Source organism: Panthera uncia, chromosome D4 (assembly GCF_023721935.1).
Source record: "Panthera uncia isolate 11264 chromosome D4, Puncia_PCG_1.0, whole genome shotgun sequence".
Taxonomy (NCBI): domain Eukaryota; kingdom Metazoa; phylum Chordata; class Mammalia; order Carnivora; family Felidae; genus Panthera; species Panthera uncia.
In genome coordinates this window covers 59,632,891-59,655,692 of record NC_064807.1, presented here as the reverse complement: position 1 = coordinate 59,655,692, position 22,802 = coordinate 59,632,891, and the positions used below count along the sequence as shown (strand labels likewise).

Below are 22,802 nucleotides of genomic sequence, written 5' to 3'. Positions count from 1 at the left end.
TTCTTCTAAAGAGAAAAAGAAACAGGCCTAACTCAAATCTCTATGTTATCTGCTTTCCTCTTCTGTATCCTTAGAAATGCTTGTGAGAAACATCAATATGCAGACAGGGTCCAAGCAGCTTCACATGCAGCAAATGAGAAAAACGAGACCGGAACAACCACGTACATTCTAAGAGACCATAAGCATGAACAAGACATAATGAACAGTGGCCTAAGAGACTTACTCTCTTCCCCAAACTGGCACACATGCACATGCTCACACATAGTTTACAATCTAATGACAGCTTAAATAAGGGCCCACATACAGCCTGTGATTCAAATGAACGCAACAGGGATCAGGCTAGCTTCAGGGGTAGAGCTGCCCACGGTTTCCAAGTTAAAGACACAGTTTTTGAGAAACAGAGATCAGGCCTTTCCTCCATTATGGTCATGGTACTGAATAATGAACATATGAATTCATAACATGAAATGATTAGTTTCTTCTTTTCTCAGTGAGTGAAAGGGCTAAAAAGGCTTTTATGTAAAGACATTTTACTCACAGTCACGAGTCCCATGCATGAGACGGAGGCTTTATAATGAATAGAAGGTAAACGAGTGGCATTTTCTGCTATCATTCTACATAAGATAGCTTCTGTCTCAATAAATTTGGAGGCTATTCAGCACATAATGAACTATGACAGGGAAAGGAGGCCTTCAACTATGTTTTTTTTTTTGTAATGCAGCAAATTATACTGCATGTCAGATTCTTCTTCCAAATACCTTTCCAATAAGAGTAACACCTGTCATTTGGACCTAACTACAATTTATCAGAACATCTTGTCTCATTTGAACCTCACAACAATCCAATGACGTGCAGAGGGCAGGGTTCATTACTTTCATTTTAAAGATAAAATAACTTGGGCATGAGACATCAGCTAACTGTCCAAAGCCACAGGGCTAGCAAACAGTATAGACCAGTTTTTGCAGGGTGGAGCATAAAAGGAGAGAAAGAAAGTTTCAGACAGCAGAGTTGTAGTTCCCGATGTATCTAGAAATACAGATAAAATGGAAAAAGAAGAATTTCATTCTTTACTTCATGTCTGTATCTTAAAAGGTTAATAAATGTATTCTTATTCAGAAATCAGCTGCCATGCAGACAGAAACTTCTTCTAATGCTTTAGGTGGGCTTATTCCCCTTGAGGCCTGATACATTACTGCTATGCAGGAAGTATGGCAATAAGGAATTCCAAATGATTTGTAGCCACTCTGATTTTCTGTGACTTTGGTCTTTGCTTATCATAGTTTTTTGGTCTAGGGTGACTTCTAGAATGAGCCAGATGTTCCTTGGGAACCCTCTGGACTATACTCAGAATCAGTGGAAAACCCCAGAGAAGCCTTAAAACAAGCTCTCTCCATTCCTCTTAGCACTCCGGCCCAAAGACTATCACACTTCAGCAGCAAGGCTGCTCTATCTCAGTCCAACCTCTCACTGCCTCCCTGCTCACAACGATCTCAGAGGTCCCTATAGGCTGCCTTGAGAGACCTGAGTCGCAGCACAAGCCTGTGTGTGTACTAGTGTCATGGACACAAGTCACTTACTGAATGTATATGGCCAAAGTCCACAGAAGACTTCAGGCCAAGAAGCCGGTTTCCTCGCGCTTAAATGAATAAACAGATACGCGTATAAATCTATATTCATTTCCTTAAAATAAACAGACATTTGTCACAGTGTGAAATTTCATTGGTATCAGATGAGATTTCATGCTTCAGTCCTATTCCTACTCCAGTCACAACTTCTGCTTTAATGTTCCTTTAGTTACTTGATTATAAAATTAGTGGAATTTTCATCATATATATTTTCAAATCTTCATTTTATCCACGAATCCAGGCTTTATCTGAAGTTGATTTATACTTTTCAAAAGACAGTGTTTCTCAGTATCTGCTCCAAATTTGTGATAAGGACATAGAAGCCCAAAAGAAATACGGTTTTAACCAAGGTCAGAGAGCCAACCAACGACAAAACTTGCACCAGAATCTTGATCTCTTGATTCCTAGCCCAGTGTCAAATTATACTATTATAGAGGACAGGGGTCTTCCTCTCTCAGTGTCTTTTCAAGCTCATGCAACTGAAAAAATAAATCCCTTTCAGTTTAAACATGAAGTACTGCCATACCAAAATCCACTTCAAGAGATGATTCTGGCAATTAGCCAGTCTACTTCTGAAACCACAAGAATCAGCAAATGGAACTGAGAAAAGCAAACATCACAGAGGTCATGGATCCATAAAGCTATATTAAATAACAAGGTGGTTAGACATTTTTCTAAAGTGAGAAAACCATTCATTTAACAAAAAAAACTAGGTCTGAGCTAAGGACAGCAATTGCATATGTTAAAAAAGCAAATAACCTTAAAAATTCCAAAAACATTTTCTGCCATGTTTGCTTTCAAACATCAAAATAAAGCTGGTAAACAATCCTGAATAGAGTAGGTAGCTACAGATCATTTGAACATCTATGAACTTCAGCCTCACTCCCAAGAAATAATTGTCCTTATTCTTTCTATCTCATGGGAGTCATAAGAAGGTGAGAAAGCTTTGAAATTTATACAAACATGAAGATGACTTACAAACTTACTTCAACATTAAAAGTACATTCTAATCCATCTACGATGAATTAGCCGCAGACCTTAACTGGCCTTAAAGCTGGAATTAGTATTTACACTATCTTAAGTTTTACACAATACACCAATTGGCTTAGCCAACTAATAAATAACACAGTTAATCTTTAAAAGACTTCTTAGGAAAAAGGAAAAACAAGTACGTTACCTGATCCAGAACCCGATGTTGTCATATCATAAATTAAATCTTTCAACGTAGTGCCCTCTGAAATAAAAGGACGATCTAAGGAAGGATCCTCTTCGTTTGGCACTCGATGGTGAATGACAGTACGATTATGGCAGATATAAACCATTAACATGAGTGAGATGCAGACGAAGCAGACTGGTCCAGCAATGACAGCTGCCAATTCGACGGGACCAAGGCCAGATGATGGCTTTCCTGAAAAAGGGCCTCAAATGAAATAAACATCAACAATAGCAAAAACACTGAAGGTGGCATCCACAATTTCCTAATCCTCCCCATTTCATGCACTTGGCCACTACTCCCATTAGTCAGAGAGCCTCATTCCAGCAGCTCATAGGGCTCAAACCCAGAACAAATAAATCATTTAGTCTTCTCCCATTGGCCCCCCTTTCATGATCGTCAGGTCAGACAACATCCACTTACTCTTCCTCTGCTCTTCAGCCTTGTCTAAATAAAGCCAGTGACCACCAACATTCCAGGACATCCACACTATCACTCTCAGGTCACTAATAAAAGAACCAATGATCTGGGGCACCTGGGTGGCTCAGTCACTTAAGCATCTGACTCTTGATTTCGGCTCAGGTCACGATCTCATAGTTCGTGGGATTGAGCCCCACACCACACTCTGTGCTGACGGCCTGCTTGGGATTTTCTTCCTCCCTTTCTCTCTGCCCCTCCTCCTCCTCCTCCTCCTCTCTCTCTCAAAAATAAGTAAATAAACAAATTAAAAAAAATAATCTGGAAAAACTCCCATTAATGTCTTAAAAGTCCTTTTTTTTAATCAAGTTTTTAAATTTTAATTCCAGTATAGTTAACATACAGTGTTATATTAATTTCAGGTACATAGTACAGTGATTAAACAATTTTAATTTTAATCATACAATTTTACTCGGTGCTCATCATAAGTGTTAAGTCTTTTTTTTTTTTTTAAAGAAGTTTGGCTTGTCTTCTTATTCCAAGGCCAATAATATATACAAATGGCAGGCAAAAAAAAAAAAAAGTATAAATATAGATGAGCAAAAGTAAAATGAAAAAAAATTTTCTTTAGCCTTACTAGCCCCAAACAATTCACATTTTAGTATATGTCTGTGTATATATATCTATCTCTATCCATTTTTGTAAGTTTTTATTTACTTAATCTCTACACCCCACATGGGGCTTGAACTCAGGACCCTGAGACCAAGAGTCATATGCTCTTCCAACTGAGCCAGCCAGACACCCTTCCATCCATTTTTTTAAATGTAAAATATATCTTTTGCTTTGTTAATAGAGTTTGCATGTATATACTTCCTAGTCTATGTTAACCACTTGGACTTTTTTTGATTTTTATTTTTTAAAGTTTATTGGAGTGTGTCCATGCTCTCATAAGTGGGAGAGGGGCAAAGAGAAAAAGAGAAAAAGAGAGAAAGAGAGAGAGAGAGAGAGAGAGAGAGAGAGAGAGAGAGAATCCCAAGCTGGCTGGGCACTGTCTGCTCAGAGCCCAACATGGGGCTTGATCTCACTAACCAAGAGATCATGACTTGAGCCAAAATCAAGAGTCAGACATTTACCACTTGGACTTTTATTTCAAGATCATTTATATTCTTATAATCTCTTAATAACTAACATTTTGCATTATTTCAGAAACACATTAATTACATTGGCATTAATCCTGAGCCTTGCTGGTTCACTGCTCAGAACCATTTCTTTTATATCACAACTTTCCCATTCTTGAGATCTTTACTTGGATTGATTTCTTATGATAGAATCCATAATTCTTATAATTTCTTTTAAGAAGAGTACATGGGTTCTCATACACTGAATACTTATTATCTAAAAATGGCTGTTGTTTTTATACATAAAAAATCTTGGCAGACCTTAGGAATTTTAGGTAACAATTAATATATGATGTTCCATTAACTTCTGATATTTAAAAAAGCAGAAAATCTGAACTTTTTCTTCGTTTTAGAGGTAATCAGTGTTCACTTGTGCCGAATGCATAAGCAATTTTTTTCTTCATTCTTGAAACTGACATTTTATTATATGTATTTCATTACGTATTTTTTCATTAATTTTGCATAACATTCTGCATCTCTTCTGTCTGCTCATTTGTCATTTTCTGGAATTTTTGTAGTAAGTATATTGGATCACCTAGATTTATCCTCTATAGCTCTTAATTTGCTCACCCTCTTTTCTCCCTGAATTATAACACAATTTCTCAAGCTTATCTTGCCTTAAGCTTGTATCACACTTAACTATAAAATATTAGTATCCAGTCTGCTATTCACTCTCAATATTGCATTTTTAAAAATAATTCATCAGTTGAGCTTTTCATCTAAAAGTGATCTTTAGGAGCGCCTGGGTGGCTCTGTCAGTTAAGCGTCTGACTTCGGCTCAGGTCATGATCTTACAGTTTGTGAGTTCCAGCCCCGCATCAGGCTCTGTGCTGACAGCTCAGAGCCTGGAGCCTGCTTTGGATTCTATGTCTCCATCTCTTTCTGCCCCTCCCCTGCTCTCTCTTTGTCAAAAATAAATAAACATAAATAAATAAATAAATAAATAAACAAACAAATAAAATTAAAATAAAATAAAATAAAATAAAATAAAATAAAATAAAATAAAAGTGATCTTTAACTGAAAATGGACTTTAGACTGTCTGGGAGTTCTTCCCTATCATGAGGTAAGTCTTTTTCATAGGATTGATTCATCCAGTTCAGTTCACTTCTGAACCACTGAATCTTTTCATTTGGTAAAATTTTTTTTTTATTTTTATTTTTTTGTTGTTTGCTTATCAGACCTGGGAATGAGGGATTTTTATGTATGTTGAGCATTAGAAATGAAGTGAGTTCTTCACAAGGCTTTATGAGTCTTCATTTAGGTATTTCAAGCCAAATGGAAATGGGAAATTGTGGAATTATAATTTTTCTTTGTCATTTTAGAATTGCAGATGCCTAAACAGAAGTCAGAAAAATCAGTCTGATAGAAACTTGCCATGGGGAGCTTCCCCACCATGCTGAAAGGTCTGGTTTTACTTTGCTGTTATCCCTTGAATGAAGCGTAGGACTGCCTCGCTCTGTAACCTGTAGGGCTGGCCCTTTTCTGCTGGGCCACAGCAGTGCTTCCTACTCTAATTAGCACGATGCCTGGACCAACTCGGAGTGGAGAGGGAGCACTGTGGTTGCCTCCGTGAGCAATGAAAGCAGGTGCTTCCTAAAGAAGGATGGGGCATTTCCTCCTGTAACCTCCTCACCCGAGTGCCTCAGTGTAAGGTTAGGTGGGATTCTGTAAGAGGTGCTTTCATGTACTTCTCTTCATCTGGGTAGTCAATTCTTCACTAGTCTGATGCTATCTGCACTATAAATCATAGAAGTTTCTCACAAATATAGGCACGAGGCTGGTATTCTTCCATTAATTCTGCTAGCATGAATACAGGTTTCCCCCACTTTTATATTGAATATTCTATATTGCCACTGTAGAAATTCAGGATTTGAGGAAAGTGATGGAAGGAGTTAAATACATGTGCTCAGGCTAACATCTTAAACTAGAACCTGAACATTAATCTAATTCTAAGAATTTACGAAGCCTTCAAATTCCTGGCTCGGCCAGGACACTGTTAAATGTAAACTATGGTGGAGGACCAAAAGCCCCGAAATCATATATAATGATTTGTATATAAAGATCATAAAGCAAAGTTAAATTACAAAATGAAGGCATCTGGACTGTTTAGTGCTGCGCTCAATTCCTGCCCATTACCGACTGCTTTAAAAGGCTGGGGCATCATACAAGGAAGAGAAGGCTACTCTGAGGACAAAGCAGGGACACTCTGAGGATGTACTGCTGCAGCAGCCCTGTCAGAATCCGCCTTGAAGAGGATGGCCTTTTAGGCATAACAGACCTCAGAGAAAGTCTATTATTGGAACCACGTTCTCCAACAACACACACCCAGCAAGCAGGATCTTGGCTACTCCTATAACTCTACAACTACGGACAAGTTCCTTCTTGCCTCTCCATGGAGCAAGGTTTTAGTTCTAAAACCAGGGTCAGAATCAGCTTTTCGTGCAGTATGAGAGAAAAGTCTTACACAACCACTTACCAACAGTCGGGAGTTCTATTTTATTGCAGTGGTCCTGATTGCAGCAATACGTTGTAGTGACAGAGCCGGTTTTTGAAGACGGTGCACACACAAACGGCCTGTCTCGGGGAATTAGGTCAATTTCAGCTATACACATGCTATTGTGTATAACTTTGTCTGTGGTCTCTGTGACAGAGACAAAGCAGAGCCCATCTGTCACACAAGTAAAATTGTCTTTTGTACAAAGGTGGCAGAAACACTGTAATGCTGGGAAAAGAGAAGATTCTATTAGAAAAAATTCTCAAGGTTCACAATGTGAAGTTATCCCATATTTACTAAAATAATACATTCCTGATCCTATTATAATACAATTTCTTTGCACTGTTCAAAAAATAAAATGCTTATTTCTGTCAGAAGTTCCAAATTCTGTTCAGAAGCACACATACATAGGAGTCAAATGTGATAAAACCGGGACCGAGGTTTTTTTCTAAAACTTTTTGGTTTACAACTACAGAAAAATTCTTACAAGTAATTTCATCAAGGTAAGGCTCTCCCATTTGAAACACAGTACATGTAAATTTTTAATGGTTATTCTTATCAGCCCAAAGCTATGTATTCACATATTCCCCCACCTGGAAGCAATATGTGAAAATACAACTACCTACTTCACTAGAGGCTGGAAATGTCATTTGGGTGGATTTATGGTAATGGAGTAATGGAAATAGATTTGTATTTCTCTTTCCTCTTGTGCAAACCCTGAGAAAGGCATGTATCTTCTAGCTAGGATTAGGGTGCTTGCTCAGTAAGCCAAGGAGACTGCACCAGTTAAGGTAATCATAGACTGGAGAAACACTAGCAACATGCCCAGTTGTATCTTTTGATCTTTTTATGGCTTAACTGGAGAAGTGACTCCTTCAGGGAAGTCTTCCCGTAATTACCAACACCTTCCCCTACAAACAGACACAGACCTTCCACCATGGTCTCCAATGAGGTTAAGTGCTTCCCAAAGCACACATTAACAGGATTGCTATATTTTTTCTCTCCCCTATGAAACTATAAGCACATTGCAGGCAGAGATCCATATTAATCATTTCTGTAAATCCATGTCTAACAGGCCTGTTACATACCACCATTCAAAAAACTTTTGTTAGGGGCGCGTGGGTGGCTCAGTCGATTAAGCGTCCGACTTTGGCTCAGGTCGTGATCTCGCAGTTTGTGAGTTCGAGCCCTGCACTGGGCTCTGTGCTGACAGCCTGGAATTCTGTGTCTCCCTCTCTCTCTGCCCCTCCCCTGTGGGCCCTATGTCTCTCTCTCTCTCTCTCTCTCTCAAAAATAAACATTAAAAATTTAAAAAAAAACCACTTTTGTTAAATGAATGATAGAATGGGCACTTAGATTTCACTACAAACTCATGAAACTGCAAAACACAGTTATGTCCTTAGGTCCAAACAAACTTCCCAATTACTCGTTGGAGAGGAAAACGTTACAGTCCAGATATGTAGTACACAGAATGGCTACCTATGATGAGACCAAGGAGGTCCACAGAAACAGCATATCTAGAAAAAGAATAGCTAGACACGCAGGCCAGAAGAAAGCTAACTCTCTGAACAGCTTACTGTGCAGGAAAGGAGAACTCAACAGGCTTGTGATGCTCAAATGTTGCATATTCCCAAGAAAGGCCTGTTTAGGACTGGCCCTTGGCTAGTCCCTAGGCAATAAGCTCTGAGCCCTTGGCACATTCTCCCTGATACGAACACTGCAAACCTGTGTGACTGAGACCCAATAAAAACCCTGGACACCAAGGCTCCACTGAGCTTGCCAAGCTGCAACACTCTGCACGTGCTGTCACAGTGATGCTGAGCTATGGAGTGAGTGCACCTGTGCCACCGCACTGGGCCAGCACATCTGGAAGCTGGCACCTGGTTGCTCCTGGGATTTGCCCCATGTGCCTTTTCCTTTTGAGGATTTTACTATGTATCTTTCCCACTGTAATAAGCCATAACCATGAGTACAACAGCTTTTCTGAGTCCTGTTAGTCCTAGCAAATCACTGGGCCTAAGGGTGGTCTTGGGGACCTCAACTCACTTGCTAAAACCAAACTCAGGAATGTCAGGAATGCCTCAAGCAAGTGCTTCTTGGTTGCTGGCTTAACTAATATACTTACTACCTTTACAGACCAGCAATGTTTTACCTTAGTCGTCATAAAAAAAAAAAAAAAAAAAATTGTTCTTTCTTCTTCTTAAATAGTTCAGCTATTTGAATTAACTCCTCCCAAACACAAGAACTCAAAAAGAGTATTAAAAAAGACACAGTCATAGTCCATAGTCTAATACTTAAAGATTATTAAAAGAGACAGTAGTTATTCACAGTGATTACAGGTTCCCCGGGTATAATTTCCTAAGGAGGGATTCTGACTAAAAAATCCATGGACTGGTTTCAGGGATACATGAATGCCATGAAACTGCAGGTCAAATATATGGCTTTCAAGGTTTGTTGCTTTCAGCAGAATCACAAAGGAGTCTGTCACCCACAAAAGATCACAACCACCACCATAGGAGACTGTCATAATTCTCTCCTGAATCCTCTGTACTCATGGTTAGTCAATCGACCAATACTGTCTAACCATTAGTTTTATCAGTTACTCTACCAAAAGCTTAGTGTACCAAGACCAACTTATGGTTCCAGCACTTGAAGAGCCCCAAGGCCTACAGAAGGCGAACGCTACGATACAGTGTGTAATTGCTATGTATAAAAAATACTGCCATGAATACTCTCTCAATTCTAAGATCTTCATCTTCTCTCTTAGCATATATGAAATGAGACCTACACGCTTGGCCTAACAAGACTTTTACTTTTGGATTCCAACTTACGGCTCCCTTCGCAAATGCCATCTAAGGCCACACATTTCCCACCATCATGTCTTTCATGGCCATGGTCTTCACACATACTATCTTTCTGCTTCATTTAAACCCACCTCTCATCCTTTAAGACCCTATTCAAACAAGATCTTTTACATGATATGCTCTAAACTCTTCCCCACCCTTAAGATAACTGGGTGGGTCCTTATGATACGTTTCCTAGTCTTCTTTGTGGACCTTTAAGACTTGTCATATCGAACAAATCACTCTATTTATAGTTTGCTGTTAAGGTGTCTCTCATTACATTAAGAAGGGCCAAGTTTTTTAAAATTTGTTTTCCCACCGTTTAATCCTGGACTCTTAGATGGTGATCACAAAAATACATGCTGACGCAGTATTTCCCAAACCAGAGGTCCCAAGTATGTTGGGAGAAGAAGGGGAGTCTACAACTTGTGTACAAAAAAATTTTTAATGCTTTCATTTAAAAGATAATCTAAAATGAATGATAAAAATTCTGGATCATAAGTAACCACAATCTAAACAAGTACTGTCAGTAGGCTGTCTTTCACTGATGCTTCTTTGGTTGTATTAAGATCTCCCTCAGGCCAAACGTTTCTCATGACACACTGTGCAAGGAAAGGTCTCATTGTAACTGTAACCAACAGTGAAAAATACTGTACAGGAAACTAGGTCTGATTATCCTGAACTTAAAAACAAAGCCTTAAAGTCATTAATAGCACCTTGCACAACATTACTTACAGAGAATGGATACTTGCAGCTTTTAGTATCACTCACGTGAAAATAGAGAAACAGATTTAAAATGGCATGGACCTGAGGCTATTTTTTTCTATTGTGAAACCTAAACATCACCTGTCTCACCGAATAACTATTAACTTGAAATTTGTTAGTTTCATAGTTGTCTTTGTATTTAATTTGCAGTCTTGGTTTATAGTTATAAATGAGCCAAAAACAACAAAAAATTTTTTATCTAGTTTCACAGCTATACAATTTAAGTAACATGAAAAATACATTCTGCATGTTTCCTTTTAAAGGGGTTACTACTTATGGCAAGTTTGAGAAAATTAGGGCTAAAGGGCTTCTCTGAACAAGTGTCCTTCAACAAGAATAGGTCACTGGACAAATATAAACTTCACTTAACATAAAGCTTAACCAGATTAGGGTTTATTTCTTGCGAGAATTTTAAAATTCTATTTTACTACTCTAAATCAGAGTTGAGACTGAATACAAGATTGCTGTTAAACATATATGATGTTTAGAGTTGACATATATGATGACAGTTCAGAGAAAAAATAAAACAAGAATTTAAAAATTTCCATGAATTCATGAGCTTTAATTCTCATTTTTTAATTCAAATTTATTTTATGAATAGATAGATCTGACCCCTAGCTACCTCTCTTTATTAATTAGGCTGTTGTTAATTTTTAAACGCACATACAGGGCAAAATTTCTATCTAAAAAAGGTGTACAATGATGTCTTCTTCCCACCCCAGAGCCCAGGTTTCACACCCTCCTCTGCAGCATCCTTTAACACAAGCCCACCAACTCGACTCTTTCATTCTGCAACTTCTCACTGAGCATATCTATCTATCTGCCAGGTACTGCGCAGGCTGCGGGGTGTAGGGATGAATAAGACAAGTATCTGGACTGCAAGAGCTCAGCAGGGTGGATTAAACGGAGCACTAAAATCCAGGGTCTGGAGGACAATGATCAAAGCGCTTCAACTCTGCCAAGGGTAGAAGGGATATCAAGAAAAGCTTCACAGGCCATCTGAGTCAGAACTTGGAGCATATGTAACTCTGCTAGATAGCTGAAGGTGAGAAAGTTGTCCTGACAGCTTTTTGTCCTGAGGTTTTTTCTCCTCAGTGGCAGGATTTTATCCTTGGCGGCTAGCATCCCAAATGTTAATGAGACCATCAGATTTCAATAACTATTCAAGATATTAACCATAATGGTTTCATTTCATCAGCAAAATGAACATAATCCCTTCCTGACCTATTTTATCATCTCAACGAGATCATCAAATGAGATACTGTACAATAGCACATCTTGAAACTACTAATATAAATCATATGTGACCACACAGAATTATCACATATAATAAATGGCGTTGTTCCACACACAGTTTTTATTTGTAGGCCACCAAAGAAACGCGTCTTCCCCAAAGTAGTATATAAAGTTCCACTGTACAGTCCTAGACAGGGCCGCAGGAAACCTTGAAGACCGTCTCATTCTAATTCAGTTCCGTCATTTTATTAATGCAGAAACTAAAACTGAGGAGTACCAAAATAATTTATAACAACATCCTACCCATGTTACAGGTGGATGTGAATTCCCACTACGTTTTCATCACAAACATGTGATGGTATTGGTATCTGTATGTTTCTGAGTTAGTATCCAGATGTTAAATAACTCAAATCTTTCAAGACTCCCCAGTGGTTCAATAGGACAGCTTCTTGCTTGGACCCCTAGAGTTGGGCTTTTCTGCCTGACAGCAAAGATACGAATCAAACTCCCTGTTCAGTACCTTTCTCCTACCTTGGTCACCTTTTGCTTCCAGGCCCCAATATCTACCAGCAGCTACAGCTTCCTCCATTCTATGATGCACATTTTCCCACACTCTCACTTCTGAAATCTGCATCTGCATTACAATCAAGGTGAAAAGAAAACTTCAGCCTCTGGACAGAAAGGTAAGACACGATATTGCTCCTGCAACCGAACCATGTACAAACTTGGCTATGTATAGAAGGAATTACTAATTATCACTTTAATTATTTGCATTGGTATCTCTCCTGCAAATAAAATTTAGCTTAACCTTATTCCCCATTAAGGTCTTCAGGCAGATTTCACTACGATTCAGCACTGCAATGAAAAGCCACTGCGTTCACAGAAAATTGTCAATCCCATGCCAGGAAATACAATTACTAGCAATAGAAATTTCCAAAGACTGCAAAATAAATCACAGAATTTTCAAAATTAGAAGATGTTGGTGTGATGTGAAGGGCTGTCAGAAACCAAACATCTAGCTGTCAAAGAAAGTGACAACAGTAAAGAGAGACAGCGGGACTCCTGGGGTTATCAACTTCACTGATGGTGATAAATCCCAAGTTGAGATTCTAGCACTTGGTCCCAACTATAAAGGAAATTTCCATCATTGCTTCATTTGAGTGTGTCTGGAGGTCACACATCAAAACCCTATTCCTTCTACCTCCCTTCACTGCTAGATAGTCAGCTAGGGCCACCCAGGGCTGATTCACAAACCCAGGTACCCTGCTAAACAAGTGGAAAAGCAGACAGCCTGCGAACAGTACACAGAACAGGCAGGTCTATGACCTTTGTTGATTAAATAAAAACTGGCACCAGAAACCTTGTCTTCTCAGGCCAATAACTTACTCCCCGCTTTATGCATATACTTCAATACTCCCTCCTTTTTCAACCCTTGTTGTTTGGTCTCACGATCCTTCTTTCCCTCTATCAAGTACTTGACTGAAACATCTGTTGAAATTACTAGTGATGCCTTTCTGGTGAAATTCAATGTTCTTTTCTAAAATTCTTCAGGATATGAGACACACTGACACATTGTTCTTTATTGGTTTACATGACACCACTCTTCCATGTCCACAGTCAGCCCTCTGCTACCTCTCAGATCTACATCTCTACACTTCTTGGCCTTGTGCTCCAAACTCATATTTTAACTGCCTTCCAAGAAACACTCTGCTTGGCTTGCCTTTTACTGCAAAGTCAACACATTCAAAACCAAAATACAACATTATTCCTCTAATAGTGGGAGATGTAATCAAAGGGCCCCACAAGGACTCAGGTTCCTTCATTGCTGAGACAGCTCAGCAGTAAAAAAGCAACAGGAGGATGCAGATTTCCCTCTCAGAGACTGAATTCCAATCTTTTCACCACTCTGACTTTGCGGGTGATGACCCTTACTTTCCCTTACCCTTCCCATTATAGCACAATTATGTATTGCTACCTAGTGAGAGTATTCCCAAATATTACAAATATGCACCAAAAGACAGGTAAAGGACACGAACGATGTCTTTTATTCAGTCTGCTTAGCTACTGTTAAAAACTGAAGATCATACCACTGTTGGCAAGGATGAAGGCAAAAGTTAGAATACATACAAACCCTTTTAGGTACTGCTGGCAACCCTGCTACAATCTTGTCCGAGTCCCACTCCAGTTCTGCCTCCGGTCTTCCCTCTAGGCCCAGTGCCACACCCTCTCTCAAGGAGTCTGGTCCTCTCTTCTCTTCTCCCTGCTCCAGCTCTGGGGAAAGCATACTAGGTTCTCTTCTTTTGTAAATATGCTGCCAATCTCTGTAAACAAGGCTAAAACCCTGACCACCAACAGGGTTTTTATTCTTCCAAGTACTCAGTGGTTCTTCTCAACTCCACCCCTTAGGGTTACCTGGCAGCTGTAATGTCAAAGTGAGCTTGTCAAAACACCAAGCACCATACAGCGTGAAAGCGAATTCTCTAGTCTAGTCCGGATAACATTCCACTCCCAAATTTAGGGCTTTAAAACAAAAATATGATTTACCCAGAAATGCTTCCAGAAAGTCCAAGGACTTAAGAAACATTTCTAATTCAACATACAACTCCAACCTGGAGGACTAGGGGCATGCCTAAATTCTCAATCACTTGTTTTTTGTTTTTTTGTTTTTTACAATACTTCCATTTTCTAGTCTCCTGAGCTCCATGGAATTAGTTGATATAAAGTTAACTGATATCCAAGAAAAACACACTAAGAACAGGCTGCCTCAATGGCAAGATGAGATTTAACAGGGACAATTAATATAAAGGCCTTCGTTTAGGCTCAAATAAAATAAACTGCATAAATACAGGATAAAGATTTGCTTAGCAAATTTGGGGAATCTGTTTAACAACAGATTTTTAAAAGTCAACAGCATTTACTGTTAACTGTAGCCATGGTGATAGGGGAGACAGAGAGAGAACTGGGCACAAAATTCCACAAATGTCCAAATAATAAATAATCAATGTTACTTGAACATCCATCTGCTATGTAAATATGGGTCAGAAAATCAAAGAACGAATTCGACAAAGTTTGACTGGAAAGGTATCCTAGCCGTGGAGACAACTACCTCATTTTATAGACCTAGTGTCTATTTGTCTCACTCCAATACTAAATCAAATCATGAGGTCAGGATGTGGTAAATTTTGTTTCATAAAAAGCATTTCCTTACTACAGCTCCTCCCTACAATGAACTGACTGCCTCACAGAAGATTATGACTTCTCTATCATTAGAGATATTTAAGCAGAGGCTTAATGACCAATAGTCAGAATTTGTGAAGTAGGGATCTCCTGCACTAAGTAAAGGGTTGATATAAAACTAAAACTCTACAATTCTTCAAATAGTAAGATTCTATTGTTACAAGTTGCATCAAATATTAAACACCCATACTTTCCTTTTTTTTTTTTTTTTTTTTTAATATTTGTTTATTTTTGAGTGAGCAAGGAGGGGTAGAGAAAGAGGGAGACAGAGGATCCGAAGCAGGCTCCACACTGACAGCACGGAGCCCAACGCAGGGCTCAAACTCACAAACTGCAAGATAATGACCTCATGCTTAACCAGTTGAGCCACCCAAGCGCCCCTCCATGTTTTCATTTTTTGACTAATTCAACTTAAGTTGACATCTTCAAGGTACAGCATTTAGGGTAGCAAAACTCATTGTATAATTGTTTGTTGATCTATTTCCTCCATTACACTGTAGGTTAGTATTTTATGAGTATTTTATGCATCTCTGCATTCCTAGGTCCAGAATCCAGAAAGGATCCAGTATGATTCTTGAATAAACATCCCAGGAGTATCTCTTTTGTATGTGGGTGGTCACTAGCACCAGGGTCCTCAATTAAATGGCCAAGCAACCAAATTTTTTTACTTTTAACTACCTTCATTTTTGAAGTCTTTTTCCCATCTCTCAATGCTCTCCTTTCAACTGTCTGAAATTCCCACTCAAGTACCTCCCTTAAACCCATTTGATGGACAATACCCCATCATCCAGAATAACCTCTTCCTCCATATAAATGGAAGGCAACCTGACACTTCCAAGATTACAAATGAACATACCCTCTGACCTAGAAGGAATGTAGCCTACAGATATACTTTACATGTGAAAAGTGCCTAACATACATGGTTATTAATTTCCTAAGAATTTTATACTAGGTTGTTTCTAATCCTGCCTATGCATCTATCAATAGAACTGGTGAAATAACATGATGGTACCACTAAAATGGAAGCCCATACAGCTACAAAAAAAAAAAAAAAAAAATTGATGTTTTCATAAAAAATTGTTTTCAAAAATTTGATGATGATTAACATAGACTAACCCCTAAGATGTATTAAGTAAAAATCTGGGGGCGCCTGGGTGGCTTAGTCAGTTGACCATCTGACTCTTGATTTCAGTTCAAGTCATGATCCCGGGGTCGTGGGATCAAGCCCAACATCGGGCTCTGTGTTGAGTATGGAGCCTGCTTGAGATTCTTTCTCTCCCTCTGCCCCTCTTCTCTGATCAGGCTCTCTCTCTAAAAAACAACTGCATAGTGCAGAACAGTATATTTAATACACTAACATTTTGGCTAAAAAGCAAAGGTAGGAAGGAAAGAAGAAAGGAAAATGCATATACACATTGGCTTGTACATATTACAAAGCATCTCCCTGGAAATACAAAAGCAATAGGTAACACTGACTTCCACGGAAGGGAACTGGGTACCCAGATGATAGGGATGGGAGGAGACTTCACTACACACACATTTGTACTTTTTGAATTTAGAAAAATGTGAGTGTATTATATCTATTCAGTGTCATAAAAAAATAAAAAATGCCTATGCTCCATCCCTTTCTCCTATACTATCTTCAAAACTCCTAACTTAGTACATTTACTATATGGAGTATTGCCACCTCATGCCAATTTCAAAACTTTAATGTTCTTTCTGTGAAACAATTTGCCAAGATACAGTAATAGCCTTTAAAATATACTTTTTTGGGGGTGCACCTGGTTGGCTCAATCAGTAGAACATGCAACCTGTGATCTCAGGGTCATGACTTTGAGCCCCACACTGAGGGTACAGATTACCTAAATAAATAAAACTTTTAAAAAAACTTAAAAAAAAGTAAATATTACTTAAAAAAATAAAACTTCTTTAACTCTATTAATACTACTTCTTAGAATGTTGTCTAAAGGAGTAACATGAGATAAGAGCAAAGATATGCACGCAGATGTTTGTTACAGCATTTTATGGTTGAAAACAACCTATATGAATGACAATATGACAATGACAAAATAAATTATGGCACAGTCATAAGTGGGATGCTATATAGGCATTAAAGCTGATATTTTAGAAGCATTTTTAAGGACAGGGAAATGGTTATATTACTAAAGCTATATACAATGTGATTATAATTCTATTGCTATCATGTGTCTTGTTTTTTTTTTTTTAACCACTTCAAAGAGTTGAAGGGGTATGTTGATATACAGAGCAGATGTGTACCCTAGCCCCTAAAAAGAATAGAGAAACTTTTATCTCTGATGGTTAGCGCTACAACATTAACTGAATTTCTTGGTTTTTCCCAATCTAAACATACCTTTATAGTTTCTCATTATAGTTTATGTGGACTAGTGGTTATTACAAGAGTATGATAATATAAGGGAATTCAGAGACAAAAAGAAGTTCGAATCCTATCTCTGCCAGACAGCCTGTAAGTAATCTTGGGGAAGTTGCTTAACTTTTTTGAGACTGTTTTCTAAATTTATAACAACAGCAATCTCAGAAGGTTTGAGATTGAGATAATATGTACAGAAATAAGAATACTCAGGGGACCCTGGGTGGCTCAGTTGGTTGAGTGTCCAACTCTTGATTTTGGCTCATGTCAGGATCCCAAAGTTGTGGGACTGAGCGTGGCAGCAGGTTCTGTGCTAAATGTGGAAGCCGGCTTAAGATTCTGTCTCCCTCTGCCCCTCTCCCCCATTCATGCTCTCCCTCTCTCTCTAGCTCTCTAAAATTAAAAGAAAGAAAGAAAGAAAGAAAGAAAGAAAGAAAGAAAGAACACTTAGCATAGTACTCAGCACATAAAATGCTAAAAAATTCATTTATGCATTCATTCAACAAGTATTTATTAGCACCTACTATGTGCCAGTCCCTGTTATACCTGCTGTACAGAGAATCAGAGCAAACCTTTACACAAGTCCAGAAGACAACACTGACACAGAATACATAATATAAACAGTGTGCACATAAAGCAGTGAACATTCCCGTCAGCTATTTCTGTCTCTTTCTCCATTCATGGGTACCCATACAGAGTTTTTCAGCAGTATGACTGTTTGAACAGGGTTATTAGAACTTCAGTAGTTCTTAGGCAGCGTGAGATGTAAGTAGCATGAGACGTACCTACAAGAAAGTAGATTTTCAGTTCCAACCCAAATTAACAAAGTGTTGGAATACATCCAGTGTGCACATATCCCTAACAAATAGAGAATCATAACTCATAAAATGTTCATGCTTGGAGGAACCTGGTAATTACCTGATCCTTTTCTCTTATTTTTCAGATGAGGAAACAGAAATGCCCAAAGAGTTACATCAACACAATCTAGATATATTCTAAAAGCACAGGGGAAAAAAGCATATTGGAAAATCTATGATGATCTCTCCCAAGTAGGACACGATGAAGGACTCAAGCCTTTCCCTCTGGAAAGCAACAGTGGCTCTAGGTGATGTGACTCAGTTGCACAGGTACTGAGGTACAGGGATGAACCTAAATGAAAAGTGGCAAATCATTCTGGGCTACAATAAAGCTAAAATAGAACCGTGGTAAGAGAAGGAAGTGGTGACCACCCACCAGCTGCCTTTGAATGAAAGGAAGAAGAGAGTCACACCTGGGCCTGCAAATAGCAAAAGACCTACTGGAGCCATAAAGAAACGAGCACTGTGTAGTTCATATTTTAGAAGCGCAGAGTAAGGCCTAAACACCTTTCACCAGAACAGTGTATGTAACCTGTGTAGGAACAAAGGAGGAACACCTTCAGGAGGACCGAGAAGCCTAGGAGATTCCTAGGCTGCTGAGGAGCTCACAATGTAAGGTAGAAAGCCAGCACGCCATGGGTAGAGGGTAATGCACAAAGTGCGGTGAGAGCAGAGAATAGGGACACTTCCCTCAAAGATGGTGCCTCCCCTGAGACTTACAGAAGGCTAAAGAAGAAAGGGAAGTCATTCCAGGGAGATGCTGTACCAGGATTCTGTACAGATTCAGGAATAAGAGACTTCAAGCAGTTTAGGAAAATGTAAACAGATCATATAAATCATCTTGATATAAACAACATGAAAAAAAGAATAACAAAATTCAACACCTATTCATGATAGGTGTTTCTCAAACCAGCAATGAATAGAAAACAAAAATTCAAATATGTATCATTTACAAAAGCATCCAAAATCAAATGCATAGGAATAAATCTAACAATGTATAAGACCTGACCTCTACAGGGAAAGCTTCAAAGCATTACTTGACAGAAATTATGAAGAATACAAAAGAAAATTAATTTATTTATAAATGGAGGGACATTCAATACTATAAGATGTTAATATTCTGCAAAGTGACCTGCAGATTCAACAAAATCAAATCAAAATCCTACAGCTGTGTGTGTGTGTGTAGGAATTCACAAGCTAATTCTTAAACCTATATAGAAAAATATCCCAAGAACGGCCAAAGCAATTTTGGAAAACAATGCTTTTGGAAGACCTACACTACAGAATATCAAGACCCATCATAACATGATAATAATTAGGACTATTAAGTATTGGCATGAGAACAAACAGAACAAATAGATTCCAGAAACAGATTCTCACATCTACAACTATTTGATTTATGATAGCAGTGACAATGCAGGGCCCTGGGAAAAGGAAGATATTACCAACAGTAGTGCTGGATCAATTAGGCATACAAATTTTAAAAATAAAAAATAAAACACATACACACACATACATATACACAGTGAAATATTACTCAGCCATAAAAAAGAATGAAATCTTGCCATTTGCAATGACATGAATGGAGTTAGAGAGTATTATGCTAAGCAAAATAAGTCAGAGAAAGACAAATACCACATGATTTCACTCACATTCACCAAGAAAAAGACTCTGAAGTATAGAGTACAAACTGATGGTTACCAGGGGGGAGGTGGGTAGGGGGATTAAATAGGTGATGGGGATTAGGAGTGCACTTGTTGATATGAGCACCAGGTATCGTATGAAGTGCTGAATCACTAAATTCTAAACCTGAAATAAATATTACATTGTATGTTAACTAACTAGAATTTAAGTAAAACTTGAGAGAGGAAAAAAGTAATATTATGCTGTATGGTAACTAGCTGGAATTAAAATTAAAAATTAGGGGCGCCTGGGTGGCTCAGTCGGTTAAGCGACCAACTTTGGCTCAGGTCATGATCTCGCGGTTCATGAGTTTGAGCCCTGCGTCAGGCTCTGTGCTGACAGCTCAGAGCCTGGAGCCTGCTTCAGATTCTGTGTCTCCCTCTCTCTCTGCCCCTCACCTGCTCGTGCTCTGTCTCTATCTCTCAAAAAATAAATAAATGTTAAAAAAATTTTTTAATTAAAAATTAAATTAAAAAATAATATATATATATATATATTTCATTCCATAATGAAAAATCAACTCCAGATGGACTATACATATCAACATTAAAGTAAAGCAAGATGACTTCTAGAATAAAACATAAATATTTTCAAGACATTGAGTCCAGAAAGATTAATCAAATAGGATTCAAAAAGCCCTAACCTTTAAGAGAAAACAACAGAAGTTAAACTACATTAAAATACATTAAAGTCTGTCAAAAAGATACTGTTCTCCTATATCATTTTTCTTATTCATGTCTTTTTCTTCTTTTAGATTTTCAAATATTTGTCCATTTTAGCACTGTGTTTAAAAAGAATCAATTTGGTGTTTTATAGATCAAATCTACTGTAATTTTTTCTAAATCTTTATTTCCTTAGCATGCAGTTAGGTTGATTTGTACTTAATTCCTTCTCTAGCTTGAAATCTTCTTGCTTTCGAATTTTCTCTTGGGTAATGCTTTAGCAAAATCCCCACTAGTTTTGTTATGTAGGGCTTGTGTTGCCGGTCATTTCTAAATGGTTTGTAATTACAACTGTAATTTCTTCTTTACTACAGGGATTATTTAGAAGAATAATCTTATATTTCCAAGAGGATATATTATTTATTTTGACTTTTTCTTTTAGTTGTTGTGAATTTCTAATTTGGGTATTCTTTGTAGACCTTCCTATCACCAATTTCCTGGAAAAGTGAAGAAGTATTTTAAAAGAATACTGTTCATGATTATAAAATTGGAATACATTAAATCTTTATTATTGTGTCATTCAAATATTCTTTTCTGATTTTTTTAATGTTTATTTATTTTTGAAAGAGACAGAATGCAAGCGGGGGAGGGGCAAAGAGAGAGGGAGACAGAATCTAAAGCAGGCTCCAAGCTCGGAGCTGTCAGCACAGAGTCCAGCATGAGACTTGAACCCACGAACCATGAGATCACGACCTGAGCCGAAGTCGGACGCTTAACCCACTGAGCCACCCAGGTGCCCTGACCATTGATTATTTTTTTAGTTAGATTTTATTTTTATCAAAGTTATGTATGTACAGAGTCTACAGTGTCAAATAATTCTACAAAACTGTTACCCCTCCTCCCACAAAAAAGATAGCAGCTCTCCAACATCCAGCCCTTTCTATTTCCTGCTCCACGGAAGCAATCACACTTTCCACACTTAATTGAGTCTCTTGGTATTTAGCTTTATGTCATTCCCATCCCTTTTCAGAACAAAGAAACACTTACTGAATTTAGCTAAAAGAGGGATGGCAGAGATAAACACTGCTGGAAATCTCAAAGACTTGGTGAACCACACATATAGGTACACAAGTTTTAATTTCTTGACTTCCCTAGTCTGATTGTTCATCTTCTTTGTCAAACAAAATATCAAAGCAAGCAGTTCAATTCTGGTTGCAGTCTCCTAGAGGAATACAGCTAAATTAAACCAAATAAGGACAGAAAAGACCAGCCAAAATGAGGTGACTTTTATAATATTTTGTAATATTTCTAACCACTAAATCCATGGCCTTTCTTGGGGCACGAGGATGTGAGAGTATCTAATGTTGTCTGAGCTCCTTTCAGAAGAACCAACCAAATACAGTTTTCAGACATCACGATATAAATGTCCAGAAGCTTAGCACTAGGAATATGGGTTTCAAATTGCTGTTAGCATTAATGCTAGCATTTTGGTTACTGAAGAAGGCCTCTAGTAGAAGGCTGGTTATTAAAAGGTAAGGGTCTATCAGGACTTGATGTATAGAATTATGCAGCACATGTACAGAATTTATGACATCTATATAGAAGTCAATAATTACTATGCCCTAGCTACGGTTTAGAATGGTTCATAGGTGATTACACCCATTTGTTCCATGAGACTTTCCCCCCAGTTCCAGGATCTCTATGCTAAATTAGATGCAAGCACCCCAGCTATTTCCTTAGGGCATGCCATCTGTTTGCAATGCACAGCTAATTCTGAGTCTGTTGCTCCTTGAAAAGTATCCCCTAAGGTTTCTGCCTGACTCCTAAATTCAAATTTATTGAAACTCCTCCCTCCTTCCCCTTCTCTCATCATAAGGCAAGGGAAGGCTGGATCTGACATAACGTATATGATCAATGAGAAATGGTGGAAAGTCTCTAGCTAAAAGAATATTTATGTGACCTTGTCTTTTGTTTGTTTGTTTTTTAAAGAATAAAGTGGAAGAAGCAATTGTGATCTTGGGGAAAAAGACTGCATGAGAGCAGAAAGACTCAAGCTCATAAATGCATTATAAATAGGGGTGCCTGGGGTGGCCTGGTTGGTTAAGCATCCAACTTTGGCTCAGGTCATGATCTCACAGTTTGTGGGTTCCAGCCCCACATTGAACTCTCTATTGAGAGTTCAGAACCTGAAGCCTGCTTTGG

The 22,802-nt window shown here is 38.2% G+C and overlaps 1 protein-coding gene across 3 annotated transcripts in view; it reads right to left on the bottom strand.

Moving 5' to 3' along the window:
- TGFBR1 (transforming growth factor beta receptor 1) overlaps positions 1–22,802 on the bottom strand; it is a 59,705-nt gene that overhangs the window by 24,615 nt on the left and 12,288 nt on the right. The window contains exons 2-4 of one of the 3 annotated variants that reach the window (XM_049627226.1): positions 12,304–12,406; positions 6,911–7,156; positions 2,803–3,045 (exon numbers count right to left, since the gene is read on the bottom strand). In XM_049627226.1, coding sequence (XP_049483183.1) covers positions 2,803–3,045; positions 6,911–7,156; positions 12,304–12,406 — 592 coding nt within the window. The remainder of the gene's footprint in view (positions 1–2,802; positions 3,046–6,910; positions 7,157–12,303; positions 12,407–22,802) is intronic. The other 2 variants (XM_049627214.1, XM_049627223.1) reach the window with 2 other exon arrangements.